We start from the raw sequence: 13,292 nt of genomic DNA, 5'->3' as shown, positions 1-13,292 counted from the left end.
TGGAGTACCAGGTATTGTATGAGGACTGCAGAAAAAGTTTGGAGGTCAAAAGTGAAAAAACAATTAGGGTTTGCCGAGTGTCAAAAAATGACACTCGGCAAAGGAGCCTCTTTGCCGAGTTCTTTCTCTCTGGCACTCGGCAAATAGCCTCCACGAACTTGCTCAAAAGTGAAAAAATAGGGTTTGCCGAGTGTCAAAAAATGACACTCGGCAAATTGCCTCTTTGCCGAGTTCTTTCTCTCTGGCACTCGGCAAATAGCCTCCACGAACTTGCTCAAAAGTGAAAAAATAGGGTTTGCCGAGTGTCAAAAAATGACACTCGGCAAAGAGCCTCTTTGCCGAGTGCCAGATGTTTGCCGAGTTCTTTCTCTCTGGCACTCGGCAAATAGCCTCTTTGCCGAGTGCCCGATAAAAAGCACGCGGCAAAGTCTGGGACACTCGGCAAAGAAGCCGTCTCCGGTAGTGTATGTATGTGTGTATATGTATATGTATATGTACCAGTACTACCAGTAGTATGATAGGTGCTAGAGCCTAGATGTATATATGACAGCTAGCGGATGCGAGAGTGAGTGAGATTTGCCTGGCCTGAATTGAAGTGCACTCCAAGGAACATGGATATACTAGATCTACCTTCCGTTCCAGAAAAGCTAGCTTCGATTCTTCAATTCACACACTGCACGTACCCTCCACAAACTAGCTAGCCGCCATACGGTACCCTTTTGCATCTTAATTTCCATGTTGATCTTAGATATTCTTCGTTCCTAGCTACTTTGGTATGCCACAAGCTAGCTAGCTGAGAGATGGATCGATCGATCGATCACTGTACTTAATTTCAGGCATATGTCTGTACTCTGTCGTCTGTAATCAGATTAAAACACTAACTAGTAGGTATGGTAGGCACCTCTTTTCCTCCTATCCGATCGAGATGATACCAATATCATATGTGATGTGATGATATAGGTACGGCTATAAGTATGGCGCAACTACTGATTAGGTCTACCTTGTTCTTTGCTTCTTTCCCTGCTGCTAGCTCTATATTTCAAGCAGCGTTTCATCTTCCTCTGGCCCCTCCAGCTAGCCGGCCGGCCAGATCTTTTAATTTGCATGCATGCGTGTTGATCGTCATCGTCATCGTCATCGATCGATCATCAGCTAGGCAGGCGCCTAGGCCTACAAGGTACTCCACTACGTAGCAATGGATGAGCAGCATCAGGCACCATGCGTACCCCCAGGGTTCAGGTTCCACCCGACGGAGGAGGAGCTGGTAGGGTACTACCTCGCCAGGAAGGTGGCCTCCCAGAAGATCGACCTCGACATCATCCGCGAGGTGGATCTCTACAGGATCGAGCCATGGGATCTCCAAGGTTACTCGTCGAATCTATAATTTTATATATCGATCATGCATCGTCTAGCACAGTAGCACTGGATCGATCGATCATGCATGCGCGAATCATGAATGGATTCTTAATTTGATCAATAATAATGCATACAGAGAGGTGCAGCTACTACGGCGGCGGTAGTGCCGGAACCGGGGGGCAGGAGGAGGAGCCGACGGAGTATTACCTCTTCAGCTACAAGGACCGCAAGTACCCCAGCAGCACGCGCACCAACCGCGCCACCGCCGCCGGCTTCTGGAAGGCCACCGGCAGGGACAAGCCCGTCCTCTCCTCCAGGTCGGTCGCCGTCAGTGTCATCGGGATGAGGAAGACGCTCGTCTTCTACCGCGGCCGCACGCCCAACAGCAGGAAGACCGACTGGATCATCCACGAGTACCGCCTCCAATCCAACGAGCACGCGCCCGTGCAGGAGGAAGGGTGGGTGGTGTGCCGCGCGTTCCAGAAGCCGATGCCCAGCCAACAGCAGAGACACAGCTGCTACGCCGGCAGCTATCCCGCCGGCTACGCCAACATGCCCAGCAGCTACTACTACGCCAACATGAGCAGCACCGCAGCTGCACCACCGGCGCCGAACGATCACAGCTTGGCCGAGTCCAAGCTGCAGGTGCAGTTCATCTCCGACATGCCGCCGCTCCAGAGCCCAGCCGGCGTCGACGGTGGCCAGAGCTATGATCAAGCCTCCGCGGCGGAGTCGTCGTCCGCCGTCGATTGGAACCTGTTGAGCAGCCTGCTGCCGTCCACACAGCTCAATTTCCATCAGCATCCGTCTTCTCCTTCTTGCTCTAAAAACAATGACATCTGAATATGTATCTGATCCATCAGGATTCATGATTCATTATATGTATTAACGATGACTAGCTATTTTGTAGAGTGTATTGATCATTTCACTACCGATCGAGATTCGGAACTGATTCAGCTAGCATTAATTTAGTTGAGATCTTGATTTCTACATTAACTTGTATTCACAATATCAAAACTATCGATTTCCCCCCTTGTTATCGACTTGTTTCGATCTGTACAGGAAAAAAATGATTTCCCGTTATATTTCGGATGATGTGATTCTTTTTCATGTCTCATATGTATTCTAGTTTAATTTTTCATATACCATATTTGATTAATTGAAGTGACTCATGCGGCTCAATTTGTGAGCACAAAAATGTCATATGGGATATTAATACAAAAACGTGTGGATAATAAAATTGGACAGGACATATGATAGATACAAATCGCACTTGTTGTTACGTATATATATCCATCCATGGTCGTTACTTTTGTTTCAGGCTAAAAATAAATATAACATAGTTGAAGTCTTCACTACGAATCAACAAATTGAAGCCGATCGATCGACAGCGTCTTCCACTAGCACTGCAATGATAACACGGTCGTTCACGTAATGATCGATTTCGATCTTTTTGTGATCCATATATGTACTTGTACTTGCTTAAATATATAACTGTATATATGTGTCCCGTTGATTTGCATAGAATTTATTTATAGTACCGATGCATGCGTCCATCGTTTCAGCATGCAGCAAATAAACAAACAAGTCCGCACTACATTTAATTTTATGGAGATATATCAAGTGGATAATGATCATGATTTTCTCAGCACTGGAATAATTAATCAAAGGTAATCAGCTAAAAAGAAGAAAATTAGCAAGAACGTTGATCCTAAGAAATTTGTATGGGCACCTTCACTCACAACTTGTAGGATCGATGTAATTATTATAACAAGAAATTATTCGGAGAGGCCATCACCAAATTATAGTTTATCCTTCCTCTCTAGAATATATATAGGAAGCATATATATATAGGAATATATATATATATATATAATTTATCCTATATATATATTGCTATATCACAAAATTTACTTATGGCTTTTGATAGAATTAACTGCTTAATTCACACATTACCTTTTCAAAGTAAAAGCATGTTGGGCTGAAGACCATGCTGGACCACATTATTACCAATCATGGGCTTGGTTTTACATGAGAATTTGGGCCCATTTTTGTAGCTTTGGCAAATCAAATATTAGAAGTATTAGTCCCCACCGTCTCAGCGGCCTCCGAGCGTATCCACGTTAGTCTATTTTAGTTTCTTCGTTTGGTATCTTTTGGATAGTCTAGATGAAGGTCATTCTAAATGCTTAGCGATATTCAGTGTTTCTTCATGTCCGAGACAGTGTTCCATTTCATACATAATATTACAAAAGATGAATAGTCAGTAAGTGATCGTTTGACATGAAGGAACAATAACCAGACAACAAAGAAGCCTCATGTGTTCACGCACATACCAATGCACATTGATGAAGCTACTGCTCAAGACAGTGAGTATTCATGAACCTGTCGCATCCTGTGTTACTTCATGTCACATTAATTTGCTATATCCAATGCTCCATATCACTCCGAGCATAGCCACGTTAGACTCCTTATAATATTAGTGTACGTGAGAACAGACAAAGGAGAGAGAGCGTGAAGGAGGACTTAGCAGCCTTGCACAGCTTGCATCCATGAGAGGATTTAATGATGCAATATAATATTATGCATGCACAGGAGGCACAACTAACGCAGTACATACTAATGTCACTAATTCTTGATAGCGTGTCAGACGGAGAAGAAAACAATAACCAGACGACAAAGAAGCCTCATGTGTTCACGCCAGTGCATATTGATGAACCTACAGCATCCAGTGTTCATTCATGTCACATTAATTTGCTATATCCAGTGCTCCTTCATATCACATCACTTACTGACTATTCATCTTTTGTAATGTTGTTCCTGGCGATGCATGCATAGCATGATGTTTCTCTTGGCTATATAAGCATGATGCTACCTTTATTCCATCACATATTTCATCCAGTGTTTGCCTTATATGTTTGATATAGTGCATACTTAAAGTACCAGAGTTACCTAGTATAGGTAGTTTATTGATGCTAATGGTGGATTGGTTCCATGGTGTGTAGTGGTTAGCACTTCAGACTTTGAACTAAAAGTGAGCCACACGGGTATTTGGATTTCTGCAAGATTTCGGCCAACAAGAGCAATTATATATCTCTATTATTTAAAACATGAGTTGTTCTCGCGTCACATCTTCCCATACTCTTCTTCAATCTAATAATTTTTTTTAAAATTCGAATAATTTATCCACTTTTATCATCTATCTTTGTCCTTCAGCTTATCCACCTCGTTAATGGCTATGTATATGTGACTCATTTTACTAATGATGAAAATAAATGAATAAATTAGGAGAAAAATTAACAGATAATCTCATCTTTTTTTTTCAGATCACATCTAAAATAAAACTATGATATCACTCCCGACGTATTTATTCGGTGACACTCCCATGACTCATCCACATCTCCATACATTGAGTTTATTCTTGATGTTACCATCTTTAATATTTATATTTTCGTTGCAAAACACATGGGCATTTAGCTAGTATAGCTTGAATTTGAGTTTGAAATATATATGCACGTTGCTGTTAGGATATTTTCTGTTAGGATATTTTCATCTCCGTCTCTCACGATCAACATAGTAGATGCAAATACAAAAATACAAGTAGACATAGATGTATGGAGAGTCTCTATTTCTTTCACTGTCATAAAGAGAACTCCTATTTAATACCCAACACACTAAATAAGTTATTTAGCATGTTGGCCACCAAACCAAGCAAATCCATGTTCACAACCGTAAATTTTTTTTTATGAACTACACTATTTTTATGGCCAGGAGAAGTTTTTTCGTCTCAGAATGGTTTTTTTTTCTGGTTTTAGGGATGGTGACTTTCTGATAGTTGGTTTTTCAGTCTTGGAATGAGTTTTTTCATTGAGAAATAGGGATTTTTCTGTTATTGGATTTTTGGTCTCGGAATGAATTTTTCTGATAAAGAAATAATGAATTTTTCTGATAAAAATATAGATGTATGGAGACTGTTTCGACAAGTTTAAATTGGCTAATACATTAAATAAGGTGACCTATATATATAAGGGATACATATTTAGGCACGGAAGCTTCAAGTTGGTTAGGGAAGCTCGTCCTTCTGAAAATCAGCATTTTAATACGATCTTCTTCTTTTAGTTCTAAGACGTTTTCGTTACAACAAGATTGGGGAGGTGATAAAGAAACCATGTCATGAGAGAGAGAGAGAGAGAGAGTTCAGCATCAGCATCAGCATCAGCATCAGGTAGCGTGCCTATCCGATTCCGAGTCGATGAGGGCCAGGCCAAAAGATGCACCGAGGCATCGTCAGTCCTCACCCTTCTGAGTGCTGACACTCGCTGGGCGGCACGGCACCCCTTTGCCGTTCGGCGACGCCACGATGAGCGGCGGTGGCCTGTGCAGGCCGGACTCCGGCGTGGAGACCATCTCCCGCCTGGCGCATCGACACCTTCGGCCCCTGCTCCCACCGCCGCTCCGACCCCTTCAAGCTTGGCATCTGGAATTGGTAACTGCCTGCACACTACTATCGATCCATCACTTCACCCACCGAGTTCATCCCCTCCAAGCTCCCACCTTTCCAAGCCCCGTGCCATAGTCCCACCAAATCCCCGCCCATTCGCTACAAATCCGTGCAATTCCAAAGGTTTTGGGTGCCACTAGGTTGGAAATCTTGATGTCGTAACACTTTGATTAGACTCACCCAGCTCTGGTTGCTGTCAATTCTTTCTCATTCGTAGTGAAAATTACTCTAGGTACCTGTCGGTGGAGAAGAGCCATTCCATATACGTGCGGCTCTTCCCGGAGCCCGGCCGACTGGCCAAGGAGCAGCCACCGCTCGTCGTGCCGCGTGTCTCTTGGGCCGGCCCGCCACGCCGCTCCTGCGTCTCCCCTGGTATGCTTCTTAGCTGGCTGGATAACTGAGCTGTTCACCGCATCAGTTCTGATGGGTAAAGGTTGAACCTTTGCTTGCTGCTGCATTTGTAGCTCAGCAGTGCGGTTCTTGTATCGGTATACTAGTAATCCGTAGAGTGAGTGCCCATCTTTAGGGTACACAGCAATATTTGCTTGATTAGCTCATCGTTTTGATGACGGCTGTTTTGACTAGAGCGGTCATATTCTAATTCCGGTCATGAAATTCCTTTAGGCAACAAGTAGATAGAAAATGTAGGTTTCAAGATAATTTTTGTTATCCACTGTCATCTCTGCCCAGTGAATCTCACTTAATAATGTCATGTGAACCTTAAGAACTACCGAGAATAAGCCAATTCGGAGAAGCTGAAAGTATAGTCAGATGAGGACGCTCTTCAAATTTACTTTGGGGGGGAACATTCCGAGGCTCTAAATAATTGCTAGTCAGAAAGTAATTTGAAGCTCACTGATCCAGTAAACAGCTTTGTTCTGCTACTTCGTGAAGAATAAGAAATGCGTACTGTGATTGTGTCATTGTGAAGGAGTATTGAGTATGTGGAATCTTGAGGCAGCTCATAACCCAGAAAATATGGTGATTATATTTTGGTGTTGGTTGCACTTGCATAGTTGCATCCTTCATAAATATGAATGAAGTGTTCATATTCCATCTGTCTGGCAGGCCTTCCTACTCTCCTAGCCTGGCCAGATTCCCGCAAGTCTCTAATTCCAACTTCTATTTGACGGACTGTTTTTTGTTATCAATGAAAAAGTTGGGGAGACTCTCCCCCTGAGTTTCTGAAAAGAAAAAAGGACTGTTCAATTGTTCATACCTTGATGCTATCCAGCATTTAAGAGCCTAGCCTGATGGGTTTCATTGCGACATGTCTGCCATTCATTTCTGTTATTATTCTCTGGTCTCCTTGCTGGTGGTGTAAAGACTTGGGTGAACTTTGCTGATAATTCTCTCAGGCGCTGTGAACATCACTGTTCTTAGATTCTTACCCTTTTTTCTGACAGTGCTGGAGCATCTTCTCCGAAGCAGCGATGACTTTGTGTGGCAAGCTGATGTGATTGCAAGTAACCCCCCCCCCCCCCCAGTTTTATTCAGATCACTGTAGAACATTATATAGGCTCCTCTATGCAGAAACTTCCATGACTTGCAAGATTCATCATCAGGAGTCCTACTGTTAGAACATTGCCTGGTGCTAATAAATGTGCTAACATTTTCGAATGTGCTCACAGGCTACTGAATCATCATCATCAATTTGGCCAAATGAAGGCATGGGGCAGAACATTGCTAGTAAGAGTCCTCTCAGATGTCTTTCCCGCATGCTCACGGAGTCTATCTATCCATGTGGACGTCACCATCAACACGACTGATGGTGTCCTCAAGGTCCATAAGGCTATCCTTGAGCATGATCTCCCATCTTTGAGAGCATGTTCGTGCATGATATCAAGGAAAAGGAATCGTCCATGATCAGCATCAATGACATGTGCCTCGAGTCCTGCTCAGCATTGCTTGGCCTCATCTACAGGACCATAAAGCAAGACCAGTTCTGCAAGCACCGCCTGTCACTGCTTGCTGCAGCGAATAAGTGTGGCATCAGTGACATCAAGGACTGCTGTGAGGAGAGCCTGTCGGAGGATATAAACTCTAGCAACGTCCTCGAGCGGCTTCACGTATTGTGGCTGTATCAGCTCGAGAGGCTGAAGAAAGGGTGCCTTACCTACTTGTTTGTGTTTGGGAAGATATACGATGTGAGATGAGATCCACAGCTTCTTCCACCACGCCGATCCTGAGCTGATGCTGGAGATGTTCCAAGAAGTTCTCAGTGTTTGGAAGCCGATATGAGGTCCGACCCTCTGGGGAACTGTCAGTACAGCATTGCGCTTCCAAAGCTTCCCTTGTGAGTTGTACTTGTATCCCAGTTAAAGCCTGTTGCGATGTGGAGAGGAAGCTGGTTGTGTAAATAGGGTACAAATTTGCAATGTCTGCTAGGAATCTTAAGTACTGATGTCCAAAGGCACCTTCCTTGTACAGTTTGTATGTGATTTCCATTGTTACAGGCAGGCAGATGCGTATGTTTATCTGGAGGCAACTTTGGTGTGCTATATACGACTCTTACTGGAGAATTGATCTGATCTAGATGGTATAGGTGCTCGTTAATTGTTGTCTGAAATGGTACTCTTTTTTGGTTGGTTGGTAGCTGGTCGCAGACTGTGGGCGCTTGCTGATCATGGCAGGCAGGCAGACAGGAATGCTTATTTGACTTGGCAAACCCGGGTTTTGGCTTCGTCAATGTGGATTACACAAGTCAGACAGTCTGTTCTCTGTTGCTATCATCTGACGAAGAACATTTCAGCTGTTCTAGATAGATGGATGTAATACAATACAGATGCCGTGCATACTAGAGGTGTTTGATTACAGGTGGCTGCATGTTAGGAAAGACACGGAAGGCAGGTGGAAAAAAAGAAGTTTTTTCATGCGTCTGGAGGTTGAAGAGAGCAAGCGATTCCAAAGGATCGAGGTGGAACATGTACACGGTTTCTCGCTGTTCACCGCGTTGAAAGCGGAGGAGTTGTTGAGATCCACCTAATCGCCTTGCTCCTTCCTTGCCCTGCCTAGCAACCAGTACGACCCATCGCATCTATGGCGCAACGGCTGCTGCTGCTCTTGGCGACCGTCGCCGCTCTGCTGTTCGCGCCTGCGGCCGCGGCGCAGGTGGGCGACACGTGCTCCTCGGACGGCGGCTGCGGCGCGGGGCTGCACTGCAGCGCCTGCGGCTCCGGCGGCGCCAAAATCTGCACGCGCGCCAGGCCCATCGACCCCGCCACCCACGTATGTTCCTTCCTTCCTCCAATCCAATCCAGCCATGCTCCTCTCCTCCGCTGCTGACGACGCACCGGTCTGCCCATGGACTCCATTGCAGGGCACCGGTCTGCCGTTCAACAACTACTCGTGGCTGACGACGCACAACTCCTACGCCCTCGCCGGCGCCGCCTCCGCCACCGGCGCCGCCATCATCAGCCCGACCAACCAGGAGGACACCGTCACCGCACAGCTCAAGGTACTCCCCGCCTTCGCCCTAGTGCATTTCTTCCTTACCGTCCCGTCCCACCAGGGCGCCACCGCCGGCGGGGCCGGCTGCCTGTGGGGCTCACCGTAACGTGCGTCACACTCACACGGTCACGCCCTTTCCACTGTAATGCTTGTCTTGACCTGTCATTGGATGATTGATACATACTCTTACTCATCTGCTTCACCTGTCTCTTTGCTTAATCTCATCTCGAACCTCACCACCACCTTCTTCTACTCCTGCAGCTACAAAACTCATACTCTCCTAAACTAATGGACTCAGTGCAAATCTAGTGAACCTTTCTTTACTCAACAAAGCCTAGGCCTTGTTTTCTGTTCAGACTATACTTGCACATCTCCACAATCGTTTTCCTAGCCGTTGTTCTGCTTGATTTTCACCTGCCATTGTTAAGTTAGAGGTAGGATCTCCTCGATCCACTGCACCTTTTGTCTTTCGGAGGAATATTATCACCAAGATCCACAAATGGAAGGCTGCGCAGCACCCAAAAGAACGGCTTTTGACACTTCACACATGCTACACGAAGCCTTTTTTTTTTCATTTGATGTCAGATGTCTGCCCTTTGCCCACGGACTTGTACTAATAGAGCTTTAAAAGATGAATATCTAAGACAAATAAGCAATTACTTTTTACAACGTGCATATACCAAGCTTTTTTTCAATTTACTTTATGCAAGCTCATGATATTCTTTTAGTTACTGAATACAGTTCAGCAGCTTTCTTTGTTACTGAACAGCAGAATATTTTTTTCGCATATGGTTATACTTCTGTTCCAGCACTGTGAATTATTTTATGAATGAATCATGTGTCCATGTGTGCTATTTATTTTTTATAAAACAAACTCCAATGCCAAAGATGCAGACAGTGGCATTTAGGCCTCAACTGCTAAAGTAACCACCTGAAGGCTGAAGAGCCTTACTTGCCTTTGCTTTCCCCAGTTGCCACCTCACAGAGATTCTCGTAGGTATGGCTCAAATTCCAAAGATTAATAGTGCTTGGTTAGTGGCCTATCTACTGTTTATTTAGGCCTCAACAGCTAAAGTAACCACCTGAAGGCTGAAGAGCCTTACTTGCCTTTGCTTTCCCCAGTTGCCACCTCACAGAGATTCTCGTAGGTATGGCTCAAATTCCAAAGATTAATAGTGCTTGGTTAGTGGCCTATCTAGTGGTTAGTTTCAGTCATGCTCAAGCACTACTACCTTTGACGCAATTCCAGTTTTCAAAAGTGCTTTTCTTAAGGCTTGATATCTTGAGACATGAAACCAAAAGATAGGAAAGATTAGAGAACAATGCAATTACTGTTCCACTTTATTCTTCCTCACATGCTGCACAACCAATAAGAATAGAGGTGCCTAAACTGCTAAAGCCACTGCAGTTTTCCCTTAACATCTTGGGAATGATATGATGTAAGTTAGGAATGGTATCACGCTCATGGCATGTCTTTGGTCTCTACCTAACTCATCAAACCATGGTGGCACTCACTGTATTCAAAAGCAAAGGTGATACAACTCATTAGTTTCTGGTTTGATTGCTTCATATTGTCAAACAGGCCTCCCAAAAGTCATGTCCAGTTCTGGTATTTTGCTGTGAAGCTATCATTTGCTTTGGTCTTAAGAAAACTAAGGGGACACACTTTCATAGTTTATCATGCCACCCTGTCCCTTTTCTTTTCAATTGGTTATCTGGAAGTCGAGATTTTGTGTAGCAAGGATATAACATTACAGTTGTTGCCATGTTAATGTTAGAGGCTTCGAACGGCTCTTGTTTTTAGCTAGTATTTCGGTCCATGTTTCAGAAGCAGGCTAAAATTCAGCTAAAGTAATCACAGAAGCCCTCAGGTCCTGTGAAATATTCTCCCTGACCCTCCTATATATCACAGAAGCTTCCTATGTTCTTCATAACTGGAAAGAATAAAGAAGACAGCTGAAGCCAACCAACACTACACAGTTTAGCAGGCTGTTGCTAATGTTTCTTATTGCTGTGAATGTATTTGCCTAATTTTCCAGTGCCGCACTGCCTGAATTTTGCCTCGTTATTTGTTTTTTTAAATGCTAACCATGGAAGCCATACTTGATTATGTGCAGAATGGTGTTAGGGGCTTGATGCTCGACACTTACGACTTCAATAACGATGTCTGGCTGTGCCACTCATTTGGTGGGCAATGCTACAACATCACTGCCTTTGTAAGATTGTCAGCTAAACATTTTTCTCTCTTCTATCATGAAAAATAACTTTGTCTTATAACTCTAATATTGAGGAGTTATTCTCTTTTTTCTTGTCAGCAACCTGCCATCAATGTTTTCAAAGAAATCCAAACTTTCCTTGATGCAAACCCATCAGAAGTAATCACAGTTTTCCTGGAGGACTACACCACTACAGGGTCCTTGCCAAAAGTATTCAATGCTTCTGGTCTTATGAAGTATTGGTTCCCAGTGGCAAAAATGCCAAAGAGCGGTGGCAACTGGCCTTTGCTCAAGGATATGATTAGCCAGAACCAGCGCCTGCTGGTCTTTACATCAAAGAAGTCAAAGGAAGCAAGCGAGGGGATTGCATACGAGTGGAATTATGTCGTGGAAAACCAGTGTAGGTTTCAATACATGATTGGTTATGTTGGCCTGTGAAGTTCTGAATTTTTCCATGACATTTTTATTAAGCAGTTTTGCTTTATTCATGCAGATGGAAATGAAGGTATGGTAGAAGGTAAATGCCCCAATCGCTCAGAGTCTCCGCCCATGGATTCCAAAAGCCAGTCGCTTGTGCTGATGAACTTTTTCACGACTAACCCAAGTCAAACTGGGGTTTGCATGAATAATTCAGCGCCGCTTATTAGCATGCTGAAAACCTGCCATGACGCTTCGGGCAATCGGTGGCCCAACTATATTGCTGTTGATTTCTATATGGTATGGCAAAGATATATCGGAAGTGTTTCGCTGGTTAACCTGAATCCAATTTTTCTGATCATGTAGTAGCTCCATTATTAACTCTGACCTTTGGATCGTGCAGAGGAGTGATGGTGGAGGAGCTCCCTTAGCTACAGATGTGGCAAATGGGCATCTGGTATGCGGCTGTGACAACATTGCATATTGCAAGGTAAGGGCTTGTGGAATTTTTCATTGGCCTAGCAACTTACGTTATGTTTAGTAACAAAATATACTGCATTGTAAAAAATTAAGAATAAGGGTAACATGGAAAACTGGTGAATAAGAATACAATGGTGCAAAGTTTTTTTTATCGTGTATGTTTTACACTAATCAAAGCTAAGCTAAACAGCTGGTGGTAGGAATGATGGGAAATGATGAAAAACCCAAAACCCAATGATGTGGTGTTCAGTGTTATAGACACAGTTCACATTTGACCTGTGAACTTCTCCCATTTCATTTCTTGTAATTGTATGCTAATGCTGCAGGCCAACTCGACGTTCGGAACCTGTGTGATACCACCACCTCCACCGCCATCACCACCCAGGGCCGGCGGCAGAGGCGCAACAGCAGGCGGCGATGCCAGTGCGGCAGCAGCCCGGCCTCATCTACCCTACCAATGTGGCTTCTTGCTCGGACTGGCATCTCTGCTGCTTCTGTTGTTACTCTCGTAAGGGCAGCACTTGAGCTGGTGGTGTTGTCCTGTGCTCGATCGGTGATCCATTCCATCCTTGTGCTGCTTTTGTAACATCCTGGTCGAGGCAATTTGATTTGATTGGTTTGGTTTCGTTTGTAACCTTGATGACCCTGAGCACATCATGTGCACGCCTGAGCCGAGCCGAGCTGTATATTTGAATTGTTATTGAGCTGGTAGATACGGAGTTTAAATCATTTTTCCTTTAATTGTGTTGTTATATTTGCATTCTCAAATCTGTGTTACCCGGACATCCTTGTTCAAAATTTTTTGCCGAGTCGGACACTCGCGTATCCGTATCGGATTTCAAGTGTTATTTGGCGTGTTCTAAATTTTTTTG

General features: G+C 44.2%; 2 protein-coding genes and 1 pseudogene across 2 annotated transcripts; all 3 read left to right on the top strand.

Annotated features, from left to right (window-relative positions):
- Positions 1-481: 481 nt before the first annotated feature.
- LOC133895712 (NAC domain-containing protein 30-like) lies at positions 482-2,441 on the top strand. Its single transcript, XM_062336203.1, has 2 exons — positions 482-1,364; positions 1,493-2,441. The coding sequence occupies exons 1-2, from the start codon at positions 1,196-1,198 to the stop codon at positions 2,197-2,199; spliced, it is 876 nt and encodes a 291-aa protein (XP_062192187.1). The 5' UTR covers positions 482-1,195; the 3' UTR covers positions 2,200-2,441.
- A 3,159-nt stretch (positions 2,442-5,600) lies between these two features.
- On the top strand, positions 5,601-8,334 carry LOC133895605 (BTB/POZ domain-containing protein At1g21780-like; annotated as a pseudogene).
- Positions 7,890-13,247, top strand: LOC133895604 (PI-PLC X domain-containing protein At5g67130-like). The gene is made up of 7 exons (XM_062336038.1): positions 7,890-9,085; positions 9,177-9,314; positions 11,425-11,523; positions 11,623-11,923; positions 12,017-12,240; positions 12,344-12,430; positions 12,747-13,247. Exons 1-7 carry the CDS (start codon positions 8,897-8,899, stop codon positions 12,930-12,932), a joined length of 1,224 nt encoding a protein of 407 aa, XP_062192022.1. The 5' UTR covers positions 7,890-8,896; the 3' UTR covers positions 12,933-13,247.
- The last annotated feature ends 45 nt before the right edge of the window (positions 13,248-13,292 follow it).

Source organism: Phragmites australis, chromosome 16, assembly GCF_958298935.1.
Source record: "Phragmites australis chromosome 16, lpPhrAust1.1, whole genome shotgun sequence".
Classification (NCBI taxonomy): Eukaryota; Viridiplantae; Streptophyta; class Magnoliopsida; order Poales; family Poaceae; genus Phragmites; species Phragmites australis.
The sequence above is the reverse complement of the archived record's forward strand: the minus strand, read 5'-3'. Positions and strand labels throughout refer to the sequence as shown.

Coding starts and splice junctions, on each gene's coding strand:
- LOC133895712 (XM_062336203.1), top strand. CDS start 1,196: ATGGATGAGCAGCATCAGGCACCATGCGTACCCCCAGGGTTCAGGTTC. Junction 1,365..1,492: donor CGAGCCATGGGATCTCCAAG/GTTACTCGTCGA, acceptor TAATGCATACAG/AGAGGTGCAGCTACTACGGC.
- LOC133895604 (XM_062336038.1), top strand. CDS start 8,897: ATGGCGCAACGGCTGCTGCTGCTCTTGGCGACCGTCGCCGCTCTGCTG. Junction 11,524..11,622: donor GCTACAACATCACTGCCTTT/GTAAGATTGTCA, acceptor TTTTCTTGTCAG/CAACCTGCCATCAATGTTTT. Junction 12,431..12,746: donor ACAACATTGCATATTGCAAG/GTAAGGGCTTGT, acceptor CTAATGCTGCAG/GCCAACTCGACGTTCGGAAC.